Genomic DNA, 22,826 nt, shown 5'->3' on the forward strand with positions numbered 1-22,826 from the left:
CAGATCAAAAGCAGTCTCCCCATCACATTCCCTCCACCTTTCCCTAGAGTAAGTCTCAGGTTTTCCTGCTCCCACAGTCTCCATGTTATTTCATTGTGTCTAGTTTTTCATCCTACTTTTGTTACCCTGGTACTGTTAATTCTCCTGTGTTTTGCTCTCTTGTACACTCTTCCCAGCCAAGTCTGCTTCTTCTGAACATCTGTGTTTCCATCTCTGCTACAGCAACAAAGTTTGAGGTTACACAGCTGCGACCTTGGCTGTCAAAGGACCTTGCTTATAATATGCAGTCTCATCACAACACGCTTTTTGGCTGGCTCTTGTATTCTGGGCTATAATGTACTGGATGAGCCCTGGAGTATTCTCTGTAAGGAAGTCTCAATTTCAGTTTTCATATGCAAAACAAGTTGTATATAATGTAAATAATAACAGCAGGCTTGGAATGAGAGCTGCAAGGCTTTGCTCTTGTTTTATCCCAATCCCTCCTTGTAGTTCATGCTTATAACATGCCTCTTTTTGCTACAACTCCAGGTTGCATGAACAGCTGAGTTAAGGTGTCATTGTGCTGTCCAGTGTGGTACTGACTTATGTGGTCCAGGAAGTGTGGGCCTCACTGGTATGGCCGGCATTTATTGCCCATCCTTAGTTGCCCCTGAGGAGGTGGTTGTGAGCCGCCGCCTTGAACCGCTGCAGCCAAGTGGTGAAGGTACTCCCACAATTCTGTTCGGCTGGGTGTTCCGGGATTTTGACCCAGTGATGATGAAGGAACAGCGATATATTTCCAAATCTGGATGGTGTGTGACTTGGAGTCATTAGAACAGTGACTGCACTTCAAAAATATTTAATCGCACGTAAAGTGTTTTCGGACATCCTGAGGTCATGAAAGGTGCTATATAAATGCAAATTTACTTGTTAAGTAGGAGCATATGACAACAATTATGCACGCACAGCAAGCAGTAGTGTGGTAAATGATCAATCAGTTTTTTTTGGTTGAGAAAGGCATGTTGACCAGAACACTAAGAGAACTCTGTGCTTTTCTTTAACTAGTGGTGTTAGATCTTTAGTATCCAGCTAAGTTACGAGATGGGACCAGGATTTAACATCCCATCATAAGAACAGGACCCTCCAACAATGCAGCACTCCCTCAGTGTTGCACTCGAATATCGGACTTGATTAGGGGTTCAAAGCCTGAAGAGGACTTGAACCTTTACCCTTCCAACTCAGAGCTGAGTGTGTGTGTGACCAAATGAATCAAGTGGAGCATTTGTGTTAATGTTGACTATTGTTGATTGAGATGAGACATTGCAACCCTTATAGTTACAGACTGATTTGAGCATGCAGGTTTAGTAAACCTCATTGAAAAGAAATACACTCACCTTGATGCCGTTAAAATGTTAGTACATGCAGTACCCACCAGATGGCAGCATTAATAAAACTATTACCGTGATAACAGACAAGATTAATTTGTTTCATACGGGTATATTCTCCCTACTATATTTCACCATGATGGCACTGCCAGCATTTATTTTATGAGGTTCTCAATGTGAATACTGATCCAAAATGAAATTTCTAAACTCCTCATTTTACTCAGATTTAATACACTAACCTGCAAAATTGTTTGTGATGTAGGAGAAAATGTTGGGCAGAGAAGGCCGAATTCAAAATAGTGGCATCACTTCCAAGAATGTGTGTTCTGTGGAGTGTCACACTGCGTACAAGAAACGCACACTGCTTTCCCAAATAAAAGCACAAATCGCAATAGCTCACTACAGAGCACCATGGGGTGAAATTGGTCTACACAAGTAGGGCGAAATGGGCTGATAGCAAATGAGTAGCCTGCTTTACACCTAAGAGTGCTAACCCTCCAGGAATTCCCTGGAGTCTCTGGGAATGAATCGCTAGGACACTGCTGCAAGCCAAAACCCGGAAGAGAAATTATAGGAGCATTTAAAAAAAATTGTGGTTTAAAAAAAAAAATTATTTGAACGCTTTTGTTTATTAGTTATAAAAATATTGGAAATGGGGGGCGGGGTGGAGCTGTTTAACTGACTGTCAAGAATCATCCAATCGCGTTATGGGTCTGTTCACTTTCCAATTGGTGCAGGAAGGCAGGGCACCGTGAGGATGAACATGTCAGGTGACCAATTGGCAGATGTGTGGGGGCAGGGCTGTTGGAGGCAGGAGGTCGTGTAATGAACTCTCCAGGAATATCTCCAACGAGAGTTGGCAACTTTATTTACAACACGGCCAGTTTTCCCTCCCAGTGAAGTCAACAGAAAAGAAAATCAGACGTGGTGTCAAATGAGCTGCCGCTTCGCCATCAGCCCCTTTCACACTTTTGCTGTATTGCTGTAAACACCACACCCCCCCACCCCCCTCCACTCCTCACGTGTGGGACAGGCAACAACAGTGCAACACTGCAGGAGTACCGTGACATGGAACTGCAGGAGACCATGGCATCAATAGGATAACAAACTGCAGGGGACCAATGGTGTGCGACAGACTGCAATACTGCAGGAAGCCAATGGTGTGTGGAGCAGGCTGCAACACTGCAGTGGACCAATGGTGTAGGACAAACTGCAACACTGCAGGGGACCAATGATGTGAATATACATTGGACAGCAAGTCTGCCAAATGCCCCAGGCAAGCTGGAGTTCACAAGATAAATATGGATGAAAAGAAGGCCATTTGTCGCCTCTTAATTTATCCAAGAAAAACCCTACAGCGCCCCCCCCCCCCAGGTGCTGCATATAAACTTTGCTTAAATGATTCCAGGGTTTTTGCCTCCACTACTTTATCTGGAAGTCCACTCCATATGTTGTTCTCTCTGTGTGAAGAAGAATTTCCTGAAATTCTCATGCTTGTTTTCAAATTCCTCCAATGTCCTCTCCCCTCCCTATCTCTGTAAGCTCCTCCAGCTCTACAACCCTCCAACATCTCTACACTCCTCCAATTCTGGCCTCTTGCAAATCCCTGATTTTTATCGCTCCACCATTGGCGGCCGTGCCTTCAGCTGCCTAGGCCCTAAGCTCTGAAATTCCCTCCCTAAACCTTTCCGCCTCTCTACCTTTCCTCCTTTAAGACACTCCTTAAAAGCTAGCTTTGGTCATCTGTCCTAATATCTCCTTATGTGGCTCGGCATCCAATTTTGTTTGCTAACGTTCCTGTGAACCGCCTTGGAATGTTTTACTATGTTAAAAGCACTGTAACCTAAAGAACAGATGGTGGGTGGAGAAAGCGCAGGAGATCCAGCAGCTAGCCGACAACCATGACGTGCGTGGATTCTTTAGCGCAGTCAAGACCATCTACGGCCCAAGCACCCAAGGCCCTACCCCACTGCAGGCCAAGAATGGAGAGGTACTCATCAAGGACAGAGAGGCAGTCAGTGCCCGCTGGAAGGAGCACTTCGAAGATCTCCTTAACCGTGACTCTGTCTTCGACGCAAGTGTCCTCAACTCCATCTCGCAGCATGTTACCCGCCACCATCTCAGCACAACCCCAGCCCGGCATGAGGTTGAAAAGACCACCTGACAACTGAAGAACAACAAGGCCTCAGGAGCAGATGGAATCCCTGCCGAGGCACTAAAGAATAGCGGAGAAGCACTACTGGCGCGAATTCATGAACTCATTTCTCTTATCTGGAAGGAGGAGAGCATGCCAGGTGATCTCAGAGACGCCGTAATTGTGACGATCTTCAAGAAAGGTGACAAGTCCGATTGCAGTAATTACAGAGGAGTTTCCCTGCTGTCTGCCACAGGGAAGGTCATCGCAAGAATCCTCCACAATCGCCTTCGCCCAGTGGCCGAAGAGCTCCTCCCAGAGTCACAATGCGGATTCCGCCCACTAAGGGGCACAATGGACATGATCTTCACCACACGTCAATTACAAGAGACATGCAGGGAACAGCACCAACCGCTCTACATGGCCTTCTTTGATCTCACAAAGGCCTTCAACACTGTCAACCGTGAGGAGTTATGGAGTGTCCTCCTCAAATTCGGCTGCCCTTAAAAGTTTGTCACCATCCTCTGCCTGCTTCATGATGACATGCAAGCCATGATCCTGACCAATGGATCCACCACAGACCCAATTCACGTACGAACCGGGGTCAAGCAAGGCTGTGTCATCGCACCAACGCTCTTCTCGATCTTCCTTGCTGCAATGCTCCATCTCACCCTCAGTAAGCTCCCCGCTGGAGTGGAGCTAATTTACAGAACAAATGGGAAACTGTTCAACCTCCGTCGCCTTCAGTCCAGATCCAAGGTCGTTCCATCCTCTGTCGTCGAATTACAGTATGCAGACGATGCTTGCGTCTGCGCTCACTCGGAGGTCGAACTCCAAACCATCGTTAACACCTTCACCGAAGCGTACAAGAGCATAGGCCTTACACTAAACATCCGTAAGACAAAGGTCCTCTACCAACCTGCCCCCCGCCACACACTACTGCCCCCCAATGATCAAAATCCACGACAAGGCCTTGGACAACGTGGACCACTTTCCATACCTTGGGAGCCTACTGTCAACAAGGGCAGATGTCAACGATGAAGTCCAACACCGCCTTCAGTGTGCCAGTACAGCCTTCGGTCGCCTGAGGAAGAGAGTGTTTGAAGACCAGGACCTCAAACCCGGCACTAAGCTCATGGTCTACAGAACAGCAGTGTTACCCACCCTGCTGTATGCCTTGGAGACATGGACCATGTACAGCAGGCACCTCAAAGCACTGGAGAGGTACCACCAACGCTGCCTCCGCAAGATCCTGCAAATCCATTGGCAGGATAGGCGCACCAATGTCAGTGTTCTTGCTCAGGCCAACATCCCCAGCATCGAAGCTTTGACCACGCTCGATCTGCTCTGATGGGCAGGTCACATTGTCTGCATGCCCGATACGAGACTCCTAAAACAAACGCTCTACTCGGAGCTCCGGCACGGCAAGAGAGCCCCAGGTGGGCAGAGGAAACGCTTCAAGGACACCCTCAAAGCCTCCTTGAAAAAGTGCAACATCCCCACCGACACCTGGGAATCCCTGGCCCAAGACCGTACAAAGTGGAGGAGAAGCATCCGGGAAGGCGCCGAACACCTCGAGTCTCTTCGCCGGGAGCAAGCGGAAGCCAAGTGCAGGCAGCGCAAGGAGCGCACGTCAACCCAAGCACCCCACCCACCCGCCCCTTCAACCATCGTCTGCCCCACCTGTGACAGAGACTGTAGGTCCCGCATTGGACTCATCAGTCACCTGAGAACTCATTTTTAATGTGGAAGTAATTCATCCTCAGTTCTGAGGGACTGCCTAAGAAGAAGAAGAAGATAAATGCAAGTTGTTTTTGTCGATATCAGTTCTAAATTTACCTTTTACTACTCTGAATCTGTGTCTCCCTGCCCGATTTCCAGAATTAATTTAAAGTAACATTCCGGATTGACCTTTTCCATGTCTTCCATGCCTCTCAGGCACTTCCTTTCTAGGCGAAAAGCATAAATATCTCCAGTGTTTCCTCATAACGCTTGACCCTTGACACTAGGGATTAGCCTCATGGCTCTTCTCTGCACTGCCTCGAGCACTTGAATGTCTTCCTTGATTCTTGGCAACTAGAATGGGCACAGTACTCAAGGCCTAATCTGACCAGAGCTCTGTACAGTTTGATCACAAACTTCCTCTGAATTGTATTCTAATGTTTTGGCTTATGTAGCTCAACCTTCTTGTTGACTGCTGCTCTGCATTAAGTGGACATTTTGAGCATCAAAAGAAAGACTTGCATTTATAAAGCGCCTTTCGCGACCACCGGACGTCTCAAACCACTTTACAGCCATTGAAGCAGAGTCGCTGTTGTAATGTGGGAAATGCGGCAGCCAATTTTGCGCACAGCAAGCTCCCACAAACAGCAATGTGATAACGACCAGGTGATCTGTTTTTTGTTATGTGGGTTGAGGGATAAATATTGGCCCCAGGACACAACTCCCCGACTCTTCTTCGAAATAATGTCATGGGATCTTTTACATCCACCTGAGAGAGCAGACGGGGCCTCAGTTTAATGCCTCATCCAAAAGACGGCACCTCCGACAGTGCAGCACTCAATTCAATTCAATTCAATTCAATTCAAATCGCTTTATTGGCATGATAAGTTACATCTTATGTTGCCAAAGCATCGAAAAACATTCATGTTTGTTCACAAAAATACAGATCTATCCATACAGTGTATAAACAGATATATCCCTGAGTGTATAAATATACTTTCATATAATTTATATATACTCTTTTCTTATATTTAGTGGTTGTCCCTCTGTTTATGGCAAGCTGTAACATAGTGTGCCGCTAGTGTTACACAATTTCTCTCTTCCCCTAGTAGGTATGGGAGTTTCTGGTCATCATTCAAATTTCTGAAATCCGGGCATATTTTTGTGAATTTTGGGTAGAAATTCTCCCTTATGCCCTGATATTTTCTACAAGCTGTGAGGAAGTGCATCTCTGTCTCCACCACTCCCTGACTGCAGTGAGAGCATATCCTGTCCTCTCTTGGTAGCCGGGTCTGCCTGTGTCTACCTTTTTCGATCGCCAGGTTATGTTCACTAAGTCTGTACATTGTCAAAGTTTTTCTCAGTTTGCTATCCTTTACCATGGTCAGGTAATCAGCCATGTTGTATTGTCTGTTTAGGGCCAAGTAGCAATTGAGTTTGCTTTGGGTTTTTGCTGTTTCTGCCCAATATGACAGATATTTTTCCTCTTGCTTAACGACGATTGTGTTGGGTCGAATTCTTTGTGTTACGCTGTCACTGTCCTGGGGCTGGTTATTGTTAGTAGTGTTAGTAGTTACTTCACTGAGTCCCAGGACTAGTTGACTGAGGGTATTCTTCTTTATGGTCCTCTCTTGGCATTTCAGGGCTTCGTAATGATAGCCTCCCTCAGCACTGCACTGGGAGTGTCAGCCTAGCTTTATGTGGTCAAGCCCCTGGAGTGGGACTTTGAACCCACAAACCTTCTGACTCAGAGGCAAGTGTGCTGCCAACTGAGCCACAGCTCACAAGTCTACTAAGATTCCCAACTTCATCCTTAACTATTTTGATATCATTTGTGGAGTATGTGTGCGTCACCTGTTTTTTCCTCCATTTTCCACTTGTATGTATTAGACTTCATCAGCTGTTGTTCTGCCCATATACATCTTTTGTCAAGCTCATTCGGCAATTTCTGAGCTGCCTTTGATATCATCTGCAATTTGCATTGAGTCGTTGATGTAAATTTGTAACAGTCAAGCCCTCGGGCATCCAGCTCAATACTTCCTCCCGCCTCGACGTGACACCTCCAACAAGCACCCATTGTTTTCTGCCCTTCAGCAAATTTCTTATCCATTCCCGAGATTGACACTGAATCTTCTAGGTATGAGTGGAATTCCCTCCCTAAACCTCTCTGCCTCTCCACCTCTCTCTCCTCCTTTAAAACGCTCCTTAAAACCTACCTCTTTTGACCAAGCTTTTGGTCACCTGTCCCTTAAATCTCCTTATGTGGCTCGGTGTCAAATTTTGTTTGATAACGCTCTTGTGAAGCACCTTGGGATGTTTTACTACGTTAAAGGCGCTACATAAATGCAAGCTGTTGCTGTTGTTGTTATTGCTGTTGAACTTTGTCAAATGCCTTCCATGAGTCCATTTGTGGTGTCACTTCCTCAAAAAAAGTCAAGCAGGTTGGCCCAGGCAGGCTCTTCCCCTACCGAAGCCAGGCTGACTGCTGTTGACTCGGTTACTGCTGTACAGATAATCCTTAAGTTTGCTCCTTCTTGGGTTGGAAATTACCCTTGGGGCTGTATTGTGAGTGCAATGCATGGCATTACACTGTGTTCATTACAGTTATCATAGAATTATACAACACAACATCGTGCCTGTGCCGGCTCTTTGAAAGCTATCCAATTAATCCCACTCCGCTTGCTCTTTCCCCACAGCCCTGCAATGTTCTCCCCTTCAAGTATTTATCCAGTTCCCTTTTGAAAGTTACTATCGAATCTGCGTCCAACGCCCTTTCAGGCAATGCATTCCAGATCATCATAACTCGCTGCGTAACAGAAATTCTCATCTCACCTCTGGCTCTTTTGCCAATGACCTTAAATCTGTGTCCTCTGGTTACCAACTTTCCTGCCAGTGCAGTTTCTTCTTATTGTTAAGAATAAGTTGTTAAAGATATACATATATATAAAAAAAGGAAAATTAGACAAAATAACCTTTTTAACATTTATTTAGAGCCAATGGCAGTAAATGCAATCAGTCAAGCACAACACTGCCACATGCCTGTCATGTTGGTTATGATAGTCATTGGCAGGGTTCAACAGGACGTACACATTTTGCAGCCTTGACGCTTGAGGAATTCCATTGAAAACATAGTCCCTTTTTTTAAAGATAAAAATAAACCGGCTTCCCAGAATACATTAAGTGGACAATTTTCTCTCCTTCTAACTCTCTGTAAGATCGAAGTTGCTTCTCGCAGATAAAAACTGACAAGAAATGGAATCCTCTTCGAACACCACAACACACCGAACAACATTAATCACTTTCATTAGAGCACGGAATAGCATGAAGCGTCAAGATGCATAGCTTTTACATAATGGAAATACGATACAGTTTCATAACTTAATAAAAATATAACAGTCATACAATTTTTTATGGGCTTTCTAAATTTTTTTTGTTTTGTTTTTTACAATTTACATCGGCTATTTTTTCAGGCTTTGAAGAAATTTCAAAACTGTGACAAACACACTGGGTCATTGGACACGATATAAGACAATTAATAGCTCAAATCCGAGAATTACAATTGACACTTTTTTCAAACCACAGGCAGATGCATTCATTGTAATTCAGGCATTACACCAGACTTTATACACGGTTTGTACATTTGTTATTACAACAGGCGTGTTCCTCCCGAACACACATACAACTGAAATTCAAAAACACAACTCAATGTCAGAAAGCAATTAACAAAAGAAATCTTCAACTTAAACAAGGCACGTCATTGTTCATTTAAAAAAAATGCATACAATGTTTTTGCTTCAACATTGAAAATACCAAAGGAAAAAAAAAAATCAACAAAATTAAAATGACAATCTAAAAACATCATTTATATATATTTTATTTAAAAATGGCTTCAAAATAAAGTAGAATTTTACAGGAGTTTTCAGCTTGTGCTAGAGTAAATCATTTTAATATATAATTTAATATAGACTTTCGGGTCAGTAAAATCTCTCATCTGTGAACAGGATCATTCACAAATATTTTAAACATTTTCTGTATCTTTTTAAAAGGAAAATGATGTGGATTTGTATTCCATTTTAGGGAAATTCCAACGTTTCGCTTCATAGCTACCATCGTGTATGCTTTCATTGTTTTTATGGTTATGGATTTCTATTTCTGCAATGATTTAAACCTGCCACAAGGAGGCAGAAGATGCCCATCTAGAATTGCTTATCTGGCTGAACTTTAAGCCTCCGACATAACCGAACCAGTAAGGCTGGTGTAATTAGAACGTGTGCAAAAGCCCTTTGGGATCCGTGAGCCTACAACCAAACCAGGGAATTTAAGTAAGTGTGTATGTGTTTAAAATGGTCTGTTTCTTTTTAACCCTTTAAGGTGGAGAATGACAATAACAGAGAACATCTTGCTCTGCCATGCCGTTTGCATCGTTCATAGTCTGAACCCTGACCTCTCAGTGTCAAAATAGACCAGGCAACACATCTAGGACAGTTCAGTGCTGTGGACATATGGCAAAGGTCCAGTAATAATTTGACCACCTCAACTAGTAAGATGAAGGTGACTGATTTAAATCTAAGGGCACATCCATTTGCAACAGCCTATCCCTCAATATGTTGAAAGTAGTAGAAAAGGTTCACTATACAACAAGACCTTATGTGTCTCCATTTTTAACTTGCCATAGTGAAGGAGGATAATTGAGCAGACACCAGTATACATGGGAGTGAAATCACAACAAGGGGAAAAATGGAGACAGATAGGCCATCCGTTTTGGGTTTCATTTTAGTTTCTTGCTACTCAGTGTTTCTTTGTTCCTACGGTTTTGCAGACAAGTGATTCCTACTAAAGACGCCTCATTAGAAAAGCCTACTGGAATACAGTGTCGGCCTGACTGTAGACGACAGGACATTAGGTCAGTGTATAAAATACATGATGCTCTCCAGCTCGTTAAAATCTTGAAATATTTGAATTTGTGCAAATAAGGGGCTCTTGGTTAAAATGGACTACAAAATAACAGAAGCACCTTTCATAGATGGATCAGTTGTATATGTCAATATATTGAGATGAACTGGTGAATCTAACATCTTCAGATGTATTAAATAACAGCTTCAAAATCATAACGCACATCAAGCACAGGATTTGAATTCACCAAAAACAACTGAACAATTAAACATTTTTTAAAATATAATGCTTTTTTACTCTGGTGAGGGACGATGTGTGACCTCTGACCTTCCACCATGGCAAACTAAAGTCATGGAACTTTGGCAATTCAGCTTCGCTGGCAGTGTTAGCGCTTGCAAACCTCTCCCTATTAACACCACTTAAGGATAATCTGCTTTACTAGGAGATGAGCTCCATGAACCTCAATCAATTATAAAGGAAGCAGCAACATTTGAAGCCATTAGCAAGCGAGTTGAACAAACTGGTTCGCACGATTTAGGGCATGGAATTGATGCCCAATGCACTGTAAAGTAAGTTTTCCCAATGCATACTTCTGGTGCAGAACCTCACTCATCAGGAGCACTCTAGGCTGACACTCCAGTGCAGTACTGAGGGAGTGCTGCACTGTCGGAGGTGCCGTCTATTAGATGAGACGTTAAACCGAGGCCCCGTCTGCCCTCTCAGGTGGACGCAAAAGATCCCATGGCTCTGTTTAAAAGAGCTGGGGAGTTCTCCCAATGTCTTGACTGATATTTATCCAACTTCACTAAAACAGATTAACTGATCATTTATCTCAATTCATCATCCTTGGCTCAGTGGTAGCACTCTTGCCTCGGAGTCAGAAGGTTGTGGGTTCAGGTCCCATTCTCGAGACTTGAGCACACATTCTAGGCTGACACTTCAGTGCAATACTGAGGGAATGGTGCAGTCTTTCCGATGAGATGTTAAACGGAGGCGCTGTCTGCTCTCTCAGATGGATGTAAAAGATCCCTTGGCACTATTTTGAGGACAGGCAGGGGAGTTCTCCCCAGTGTCCTGACCAATAGTTATCCCTCAACCAACACCCAAAAACAGATGATCTGGTCATTTATCTCATTGCTGTTTGTGGGAGCTTGCTGTGTGCAAATTGGCTGCTGCGTTTCCTACAGTGCACCAGTGACTACACTTCAAACACACTTCATTGGCTGTAAAGCACTTTGGGCCGTCCCGAGGTCGTTAAAGGCGCTATATAAATGCAAGCTCTTTCTTTCTTAAAGTTTTGCTACTTATTGAGCATGTAACAAAATGCACAGCAATAAAATAGTTTGGAATTAAAACTGCACCCTTTAACCTGAACCTTTATATAGCATTTACAAGAATATTTTAGGTGTGTTACAAAATATTCAAGAGGAAGAAATTCAGGATTATTCATTTTTAAACACAAAAAACAGCAAAATCATGTGCAAAAAGCTGAGAAGCACAATGGATTTCACTAATTATTAGAATGAATGGAAATGACCGCATTCTGACTGAATGAAGCGCAGCAGCATTTAGGTGGGACAAGCCTTTTAACTGACTCTGAACGACTTCATTCAAAGTATATTGACAGCTGTTGGCTTCATTCAGTCCCAATTGCACCTCACTCCTTCTTTAACAAGTCGACAAACCTTGCTCTTTGTCACTGAACATTAGTTTCAATGTCTTCCATTTCTTTTTCAAGCATACATTAAATCAAATTAATTTTTTAATTGCAAAGAGCAGATTTCAAAATATTATATTTTATATTGACATTTTAATTTGGTTTATCTTCTCCCCCTCCCCAACAAAAAATATGCTCCAATTTTATAACACTATAGACAGGCAGTAAATGATTACTCATTTGAATGCTGTGGTTTTATAGTGTTGCATCTTCCTTTGTGTTTTTATTGCGATTTTCTTCCTTCCCAAAGGCGCTGACTCGTTGGCCACTGTTCCAAAGTCCCCTGGCACCTGCCCAAATGGCCATTCTCCAACTGCGAACTTGGAAGGTGAATGGTTGCAGGCTTTTTGACTCTGGCAGGCATGACGGTTAACCGTAATTGCGCCCTCAAAGGCGCGGCATGGCCACTTTCCAACAGGATAGTGATCAGGAGCAGGAAACCTGACAGAATAGCACCCTTCCCCAGTGCTAGTGAAACCACTGCTCTGCCTGGACTCCTGAGCCAGCTGAATGAAGCTGGCAATCTCAGCAACAGATGCCAAATCTGGCATTGCGCTGGACACAGCATTTCTCCACTAAATCATTCAGGGGAGCTCACTTCCTCTGTTAGGCTGTCAGTTGCTCATTCCTCCTTAACCAATTGAGTGTTTGCAAATTACCCTCGTTCCTCCTTAACCAATCGAGTGTTTGCAAATTACCCTCGTTCCTCCTTAACCAATCGAGTGTTTGCAAATTACCTTCGCTCCTCCTTAACCAATCGAGTGTTTGCAAATTACCCTCGTTCCTCCTTAACCAATCGAGTGTTTGCAAATTACCCTCGTTCCTCCTTAACCAATTGAGTGTTTGCAAAATACCCTTGTTCCTTTTAACCAATTGAGCGTCTTTATATAAGCACCATTTCTCCTCTAACCACTCCAGTGTCTCTGTATAACTTGTGTCAGCTCTGACGAAAGGTCATCGAGCTGAAACGTTAACTCGGTTTCTCTCTCTCTCCCCACAGGTGCTGCCTGACCTGCTGAGTGTTTCCAGCATTTTTCTCTTTTTATCTCTGTATCACCTGACTGACAAAACTACCAATACTATTAAATAGAAAGTAATAAAAGCAGCCTAGCCCGAATCCCATTCGTCTCTGTCACTGACATTGCAACCAAGGGGAAAAAAAACAACTTGAAATTTAGTGTCACAATTCAACCATGTCCTTGTGCATGTGTGTACAATCTCCATCATCTGCGATGAATGTTTACAAACCTATCTTACTTCTCATGCTTACAGTGTACATATACTACATCTCACATTAACACCTTTTTTTATTCTAAGAGTTTAAACATCCTCATGTTTGCAAGATCTCGGATCTATATTAAAACAATTCAACCTCGCATCTCCGTCTGCTTCCAATCCAAATCTTTAGACTGTTTTTTTTTTGTTTTCCTTGAAAGATGACGTCGGTAAATTCAATCCGGCAGATCTTCGCGCAACAAGATCCTGAGGTAATCGAATTGGGGTTTTATTTTTTGTTTTTCCGTGAATTGTGCAAACCAAAAAAACAGATGAGTTCATGGAGGGAAATTGTGTCCGAGACTGGTCTGGATAGGATTTTAAAGATCATTGTGCCCACATTGAGTCCTGAGGTTTTCTTGCCGTTTATTTCCTCTCCTTCATTCCAACATGGCATCCAGCTGATCAGCCAAGTCGTCAAACATACTGCCGATATCATCTAGAATGCTGCCTGTGCTCTTCACTTCAGAAGCAGCCCTGTGGAGAGAAAGGCATTGCACTTCATTTGTGCGAGTAATTGAAAAATGGAAAGCCTGTTTATCTAGACAGCAGAATCCTGGAGATATGCTGTGCTGCACTTATGTATTCAATATTTATAAATTTACTCCACTTAAATCTTTGGAGTCTTTCAAAAAGCTAACAGGTATTTCTAGGAATGCCTATTTCTGTCGCTGTGGACCAGAGATACCTTACTCTTTTAAAAAAAAAATGCTTTCCTCATCAACTTTAGGAACATAGGAACAGGAGTAGGCTTTTCTTTCCTCATCTCCTGATTTCTTGCTGGAGCTCCATGGCATTGACTGCCATCCAATACCTTGCTCTTTCATGTCTGAGCCTTGACAACATGTTATTCAACTGTGGGGGGTCACTACAGCGGAGGTCAATCCAGTCCTCGGCCGACATCCATACATGTCACTGGATAGGAGCGTGGACCCTGATTACCCTCCACCCCCCCAACCCATTAGTGCTGAGGCCAATTATAGAGCCCATACCACCACCATAGCTGAAATCAGCTAACTCAATACAGAACTGGACATCGAACCTGGGCCATTCCTGGTCTAAGTTGCTTTGCTGCCCATTAGATAGCTCGTTGAATCACAAATATCTCTCTACTGCAATCAAATTCTGACTTCTTGTGCATCCCCGATTTTCATTACCCCACCATTGGCGGCCATGCCCTAAGCTCAGGAATTCCCTCTCTGCTTCTCTCCTCCTTTAAGACGCTACTAAAAACTACCTCTTTGACCAAGCTTTTGGTCCCCTGGCCTAATATCTCCTTATGTGGCCCGGTGACCAATTTTGTTTGATAATGCTCCTGTGAAGCGTCTTGGGACATTACATTAAAGGCGTTATATAAATGCAAGTTGTTGTATTAATGCCTAGCCAGTGTTACTCTGACCCCTACGCATAGTCCTAAACCACTCCAGGCTAGATTTTCCATCGGAAGTGCTCTAGGACTTCTCTTCCATCCGCTGGTGTTACACCATTGAGAACCAGTCCAAATTTCCTCAATGCACCTTCACTGTATATTCACGGTGGAGTCCCCACAGTGAGTCCCCATTAGGGGGTGTAGGAAAATTGTTGAGTCAGTTATGTGGGGCAAAGATTTGGCAGAATCTGCCCTCCGCCCCATTTTCCTTGTATCTCGCTCCGCCAGTTTTCCAGCAGTCTATCTGAGGGAGATCTGCCCTCAGTTTTTGCAGATACAAAACAGCACCTCTCCAAACGAACTCGTTTTTGTACTGCATTTGTTCCTTCCATCTACTTCAATACTTCCAATAAATATATACAAAATTGTGTGAAAGCAGGGACATTTTGTGAGGGAGAGCCGGCGCAGACTCGATGGGCCGAATGGCCTCCTTCTGTGCTGTGTTTGTATTTTTTATAATTTAATGTTGGTTTCCACTTCATTATTAATAGTATTTTTTTTGTATGCTTTGGGAACCACTAAAAATCCGACAGTACTGAGGGGGCGGCGAGGGCGGTGAGGGAACTCATTTTCCCCACCCTTCCCTTTTTAATATTCTCCTTTTGGAAGTTTGGAAACACATCATCAGTGAGAATGGTGATTAATAACCTCTACCTACCCATAGTGCAAATTAAAAAGTGCAAAGAACATCTTAAAACTATGTACAGCAGCTCGAATGTCGTTATTTCAGTCCCGTTTCTAATCCAGAAATCCACACCAATTCTGTGATTCAATTATCAGTGCTGCGGAAGGGAACACTTTTCCACCTTTTGAACCCAATGGCAACACCAAGCACTTGCAGATCATGCATGGCACAGGCAGGATGCCAAGTAAATTTTCTTCTATCGTCTTCAACAACGTGCCCTAGCCCCTGTCTCAGAAGACTGCAAAAGTGCGACTTTTTTTGCTCCTCTCCTTTTACACCTACCATACTTGCCTCACTGAGCGAGAGCGCTGATTTCGTACCAGTTTGTACAAAATAATATGCAGGTTGATGCTGTATCTGCTAAAAATTCTACTGATTCTGCCCAAAGGGCTTCCACGCAGGCTCCTTACAAAGGCGGGGAGAGGTTACGTTTGCCTCACCCATGAGCTGGATTCAAACCCTGTTGACCTCAGTGCGTCACCCACACACGACGGAACTGAACCAACGAACTTACTCTGCTTCCTGCCCCTCATCCTGTTTAATCTTCTCCTCCACGGCCTGTAAAGCTGCTGCCAGCGATGCGCTGGTTTCCTCGAGCTTCAGTTGTGCTACTTCTGTCGTGGCCATCTCTGTGGAAGGCCCGGCCATTGAGGATCTCGGCGGCTTGACCGGGACCTGTTGTGGTTGGCCACTGGCAATCGGTTTAGCTGGGCTCGAACACAGGGATGCTGGTGTGCTTGCTGCCTTGATAGTTGTTTGCTTGGCGGGAGAAGGGACAGGAGTTGGACCGGCACTCAGAGACTGAAGAATGGTGTGGGGTTTGATAGGTTTGGGTGGAGTCACGGGGGGAGGTAGGAGTGGTTTAGGGGACACAGGGGGTGGGGCACGTTTTACTTCTGAAATAAAGATGGATAGAAATATCATGTTAATAAAAGCTGCAGTATAAAGACCGTATTCAAGCATATCCACGGCAGGACTAAGACCGCCTATTTCCACCACCGTAACATCGCCCATCTCCGCTCTTGCCTCAGCTCATCCACTAGTGAAACCCTCATCCATGCCTTTGTTACCTCTAGACTTGACTATTCCAACACACTCCTGGCTGGCCTCCTGTGATGAAATATATTCCATTCATCACTGCCTGTTTTCTGTGTCTTGTAACTGCCTGCTTTCTGTGTCTTTTCCCTTCCCCCAGTCCTCATGTATTATGTATTGGAATGTGCTGGAATTGGTTGTGTGCAGGGCTCCGCCCATACCTGGCTCCTTTGTAATCTAAGTTCAGTCGGGCATCAGCCTCCTGAAGGAAGACATCTCTCTAGTTTACGTGTTATGTTCTAAGTTAATAAAAGCCTTACTTTTGTTCTGCTAACTTCGAGTCTCGGAATAATTGAAGAATCTATGTGCGAGCGTGATCTTGGGTTTGGATTTCCAGTGCAACCACCAAAGCATCACGCTCAAGTACGGTGGGTCCCAGCCGCCCCTCACAGTGTGCGGTCTGGCTACCCTGAAGGTAAAGCCGCCTTCGCTATTCGCGAACCTTACCCCTAACTGCCGGCCAACAGCGACCAAAAGCAGGAGGTACAGCTGGGAGGACAGGCGGTTTATCGCGACCGAGGTAGACAGGCTCCTGAAAGAGCGCAGTATTGAACACAGCAACAGCCCGTGGCGCGCCCAAGTGGTAGTGGTAAGGGGTAGCGAGAAGAAACGGATGGTGATCGACTATAGTCAAACGATCAACAGGTACACCCTACTAGACGCCTACCCGCTACCCCGCATATCAGAAATGGTGAACCAAATCGCCCAATACCGGGTGTTCTCCACCATCGACCTCAAGTCAGCGTACCACCAGCTCCCTATCAGACCAGAGGACCGCCCGTACACCGCCTTCGAGGCGAACGGACGCCTCTACCAATTCCTCAGAGTCTCCTTTGGGGTGACGAACGGGGTCTCGGTCTTTCAGAGGGAGATGGATCGCATGGTCGATGACCACCACTTGCAGGCAACCTTCCCCTACCTCGACAACGTCACCATCTGCGGTCACAACCAGCAGGATCACGACTCGAACCTCGAGAGGTTCCTGAAAACCGCACAAAAACTCAACCTCACCTATAACGAGGACAAGTGCGTTTTCAACACCACGCGCCTCTGCATACTGGGCAGCGTGGTGGAGAATGGGGAAATCGGACCAGACCCCGACCGATTGCGCCCCCTACGGGAGCTGCCCCTGCCCAACACTCCCAAAGCCCTGAAAAGGTGCCTGGGGTTATTTTCTTACTATTCCCAATGGGTCCCCAACTACTCCGACAAAGCCCGCCCCCTCTTGAAAGCATCCTCTTTTCCGCTCTCTGCTGAGGCCCACGCCGCCTTCAAAAGCATTAAGCAGGATATTGAGCGGGCCACGCTACAGGCAGTGGACGAGAACACTCCATTTCAAGTGGAAAGTGATGCGTCCGACTTCGCCTTGGCGGCCACCCTCAACCAGGCGGGGCGGCCCGTAGCTTTCTTCTCGAGGACCCTCCAAGGCCCCGAGATCAGACACTCCTCCGTGGAAAAGGAGGCCCAAGCCATCGTGGAGGCAGTGCGCCACTGGCGCCACTACCTAGCCGGCAAACGCTTCACCCTACTTACCGACCAGCGGTCGGTAGCGTTTATGTTCAACAATAAACAGAGGGGGAAGATTAAAAATGATAAGATTCTTAGGTGGCGGATCGAGCTCTCCACTTTCGAGTACGACATCATTTACCGGCCAGGGGCCCTTAACGAATCCCCTGACGCCCTCTCACGAGGGATGTGTGCCAGCGCCACCGAGGATCGGCTACAGACCCTCCACAACGACCTCTGCCACCCAGGGGTCACGCGGCTGTTCCACTTCATAAAGTCCCGTAACTTACCCTACTCGATTGAGGAAGTTCGGTCTCTGACCAGGAACTGCCGCACTTGCGCTGAGTGCAAGCCTCGGTTCTACCGCCCAGATAGAGCCCACTTAATCAAAGCTACACGGCCCTTCGAGTGGCTCAGCTTAGATTTCAAGGGCCCCCTCCCGTCCGTCGACCGCAATGTTTACTTCCTGAACATTGTGGACGAATACTCCCGTTTCCCATTCGCCTTCCCCTGCCCAGACATGACCAGCGCCACGGTCATTAAATGCCTCAACAGCCTGTTCTGCCTGTTCGGTATGCCGAGCTATATCCACACGGATAGGGGGGCGTCCTTCATGAGTGAAGAGCTACGCCAGTACATGCTGTCCAAGGGGATCGCCACGAGCCGTACCACCAGCTACAACCCCCGGGGTAACGGCCAGGTGGAGCGAGAGAACGGGACAGTGTGGAAAGCAGTCACCCTAGCTCTAAGGACCAAGGGCCTCCCTATCTCCCGCTGGCAGGAAGTCCTCTCGGATGTGCTCCATTCGATACGGTCGCTATTGTGTACGGCCACTAATGCCACGCCTCATGAACGAATGTTTGTCTTTCCTCGGAAATCCACCTCAGGCGTATCCATGCCGTCATGGCTCTCCACCCCAGGTCCGGTACTCGTGCGAAGGCATGTGAGGGGCCACAAGACGGACCCTCTCGTGGAGCCAGTACACCTACTCCACGCCAACCCCCAATACGCATATGTCCGGCACGCTGACGGAAGGGAGGACACCGTGTCCATAAAAGACGTCGCCCCAGCCGGCATCGACAACAACCACGGCAATAGCAGCGACGACGATCACAGCAACCCTTACCCACCCACTACTCTTTCATCACCCCCGGAAGAACATCGACCAACGGCACCCCCACCAACTACCCCTTCAACAACCCCGGCGGCACCCTCGGCAGAGACCCAGGAGGCTACCGGGGACACCCAGCCGACACCCGCGGCACCACAACAGCCACGTCGGTCGCAGAGGACTATCAAACCCCCGAACAGACTAAATCTATAGAAGGGGTGAATGTGATGAAATATATTCCATTCATCACTGCCTGTTTTCTGTGTCTTGTAACTGCCTGCTTTCTGTGTCTTTTCCCTTCCCCCAGTCCTCATGTATTATGTATTGGAATGTGCTGGAATTGGTTGTGTGCAGGGCTCCGCCCATACCTGGCTCCTTTGTAATCTAAGTTCAGTCGGGCATCAGCCTCCTGAAGGAAGACATCTCTCTAGTTTACGTGTTATGTTCTAAGTTAATAAAAGCCTTACTTTTGTTCTGCTAACTTCGAGTCTCGGAATAATTGAGGCACATCACCTCCCACATTCTACCCTAGGTAAACTTGAGGTCATCCAAAACTTGGCTTCCTGTGTCCTAACTCGCACCAAGTCCTGTTCACCCATCACCCCTGTGCTCGCTGACCTACATTGGCTCCCGGTTAAGCAACGCCTTGATTTCAAAATTCTCATCCTTATTTTCAAATCCCTCCATGGCCTCGCTCCAACCCTATCTCTGTAATCTCCTTCAGCCCCACAACCCCCCGAGATATCTGCGCTCCTCCAATTCTGCCCTCTTGAGCATCCCTGATTATAATCGCTCAACCATTGGTGGCCGTGCCTTCAGTTGCCTAGGCCCTAAGCTCTGGAATTCCCTGCCTAAACCTCTCTGCCTCTCTATCTCTCCTCCTTTAAGACAATCCATTAAAACCTACCTCTTTGACCAAGCTTTTGGTCACCTACCCTAACTTCTCCTTATGTGGCTCGGTATCAAATATTTTTTGTCTTATAATACTCCTGTGAAGCACCTTGGGATGTTTTACTACGTTAAAGGCGCTATATACATACAAGTTGTTGTTGTTGTTATTGTTATAGGCATGTAATTGGCCCAAAACACGACGTGTTGTGTTACATATAAGCAGATGAATTTTGATACAAAATTTAGCTGTGAAGAAGCTACCCTGCTGTCCTTCAGGGACACGATGGTTAGCAATATATAAAATCACACCTTCACTCTGGTTCTTTAAAAATAAAACCCTGAAGGAGTCAGGCTTGGCTCAGTGGGTGGCACTCTCACCTCAGAGTCGGAAGGTCGTGGGTTCAAGTTCTACCCCAGAGACTTGAACACAAAATCTAGGCTGACACTTCAGTGCAGTACTGGGAGAGTGCTGCACTGTCGGAGGTGCCATGTTTCAGATGAGACATTAAACCCTGTCTGCCCTCTCAATGTGACGTAAAAGATCCCACGGCACTATTTTGAAGAAGAGCAGGGGCGTTCTCCCCGGTGTCCTGGCCAATATTTATCCCTCAATCAACATCACTAAAACAGATTACAGGAAACTTTGTGCTATCCGGCACCGAGCTGTTGCCGTTCCCTCAAAACTGCCGGACACACCAGCGTTAATGTTGAAGCATACGGAGCTTTTCATCTCCGTATCTGACAACAAACACTGTTGCTTAGCAACAGCTTCTAAACAGTCGGCCCGTACCTTGGAAGCGTCTCTCTGAAGCTGTTGCTAAGCTAGAGACTTTGCAGAGCCTGACTGTTGGAAAAAAAAGCCACGAGAAGAAAAAAACCTAACAAAACGGCTCCTGATTTTTGCCGGTGGCTCGAGCTTGCCGGACATTTAGCCTCCGGATAACACAAAGTTTCCTGTATCTGGTCATTATCACACTGCAGTTTGTGGGAGCTTGTTGTGCACAAATTGGCTGCTCCGTTTCCTACATTACAACAGTGACTACACTTCAGAAAGTAATTAATTAGCTGTAAAGCGCTTTGGGACATCCTGAGGTTGTGGAAGGCGCTATAGCAATGAAAGTTCTTATTTCTGTTTCTGCACAAGGACTGTCAGGAGCTGTGCGCTCTCTGTCTTCACTGCTTGACTCCATTTCCTTGACAAGAGGCTCACCATTGTGTCTCACAGTACAAGACCCTGGATGGATATAAAAGCCCTAGTGGCCATATGTAAGCTCCAACAACAAAATAAATCACCTAAAATGAGCAAATATATTGTTTATTATTTGAGATTAATCTGTGAGTACCCTACACACATTAAAGTATCAAATTGCCTTTTACACGCTAGCTATGTTAGCCTAAGATTAACATAACTGCGCTCTCCTTTTAAATTTACAGAGTAAATTAGATGTTACACAACCTACTTCCTGAAGGGTCTAACCTCCACTAGACCACACCAGTAGTACGTGTGAAATGCATTGAGGCAACTGAGTGTGCAAGAGGTAAAACACACGTCCTCAAGCAGAGAAATATATCTGTTTTTTATTCATTCTCAGCAAGGTTGATATTTATTGCCTATCCCCTCGTTGCTCTCAGAAGGTGGTGGTGGGCCTTCCTTTTGAACCAGTAGCAATCTGACAGAACTGAATGGTTTCCACGGCCACTTCAGAGGGCAGTTAAGAGTCAAACCACGTTGTTGTGGGACTGGGGTCACAGACCAGGTACAGATGGCATGTTCCTGGGACTAGGGACAGGGTCACTGGGCAAGGCTTGGAAGCTAAGCAGAGCCAGGCCTGGTTAGTACCTGGAGGGGTGACCATCAGGGAAGACCAGGTGCAGAAGGTCACGGAAGGAGCCCCGAGGAGGGGCGGTTGGTGAGAAGGTCACGGAAGGAGGAGCGGCTGGTGAGCAGGCCCGGGCGTTGGGCTGAAGATTGTCGGACAGGAGGAATGGTGGAAATGGAATGGCGGCGCGCACCGACGTAGCGGCTTTGCTTCTCCCAGTCATGGGAGCTTGCAAGATCACATTTTGTTGTTCATGTACTTGTGCAATGACAATAAAGTTGAATTATTATTATTAGTGAACCAGTTGGGTTTTTACGACAATCCAACAGCTTCATGGTCACTTTTACTGATAGCAGCTTTTTATTTCCAGATTTTAAACTGAATTCAAATTCTCAAACTGCCCTGGTGGGATTGAATGGAACTCACGTTTCAGGCCTCTAGATCACTAGTTCAGTAGCATAACCACTACTCCACAGCATTCCTGTACAGCGGTGACACAATCAGCAATAAAATTACAAACTCTACACAACTGGGAACTAGCCCGTTGTTTTGTTTTGCTTTATTTATGTTGCAAATAGAAGAATGTTACTTCTCAGGGCTGCATTGCAGATTTACAGGGGAAATGTCCTATAATTACTGCATGTCCTTTGAATGCTGCCATGGATATTTAGAACTGAAAAAAGCAACCAAAAAACTGGAGACGAAACAATAATTACTTCAAGAGAGGGAAAAAACAATCTATCTCACAACCAAAATATTGAACTCTCCTAGATGTGGATATTGTTCGAGTTAACCTGTGAAATTTAATTGGTTAATGCTATGGTGTCTGCAGATTGCTAAATAAATACAATGCTGTTAACCCTGAAGTAGAAATGGCAATTGCTGAGCTTTACATATGAGCACTTAACATGTTCAAAACTACATTGCTGTTATGCATGCATTAATCTGTTTTTTTTAAAAGGGTTAACGCCTGAGTAAAAACAGCCCACACAAGAACTTAGGATGAGTGTGTGAAGCATTTGTCCGTGAAGTTTGCCAATTGGAATTTTTACCCTTATGGGTTGAAACACTAACAGCCATCAATAGAGTTTTTTTTCATTCGTTCCTTGATGTGGGCATCGCTGGCAAGGTCAGCATTTATTGCCCATCCCTAATTGTCCTTGAGAAAGTGGTGGTGAGCCACC

General features: G+C 45.5%; 1 protein-coding gene across 5 annotated transcripts in view; it reads right to left on the reverse strand.

The window, feature by feature from the left end:
* Positions 1-8,188: 8,188 nt before the first annotated feature.
* caskin1 (CASK interacting protein 1) overlaps positions 8,189-22,826 on the reverse strand; it is an 854,777-nt gene continuing 840,139 nt past the window's right edge. For all 5 annotated transcript variants that reach the window (XM_086000518.1, XM_086000521.1, XM_086000520.1 and 2 more), the window contains 2 exons: positions 15,734-16,115; positions 8,189-13,582 (listed from right to left, as the gene is read on the reverse strand). In XM_086000518.1, the coding sequence (XP_085856644.1) occupies positions 13,486-13,582; positions 15,734-16,115 (479 nt within the window). In that variant the 3' untranslated portion in view covers positions 8,189-13,485. The remainder of the gene's footprint in view (positions 13,583-15,733; positions 16,116-22,826) is intronic.

The sequence above is a fragment of the Somniosus microcephalus genome, chromosome 11, assembly GCF_052327205.1.
Source record: "Somniosus microcephalus isolate GS21.2 chromosome 11, FLI_Smic_1.0, whole genome shotgun sequence".
Lineage (NCBI taxonomy): Eukaryota > Metazoa > Chordata > Chondrichthyes > Squaliformes > Somniosidae > Somniosus > Somniosus microcephalus.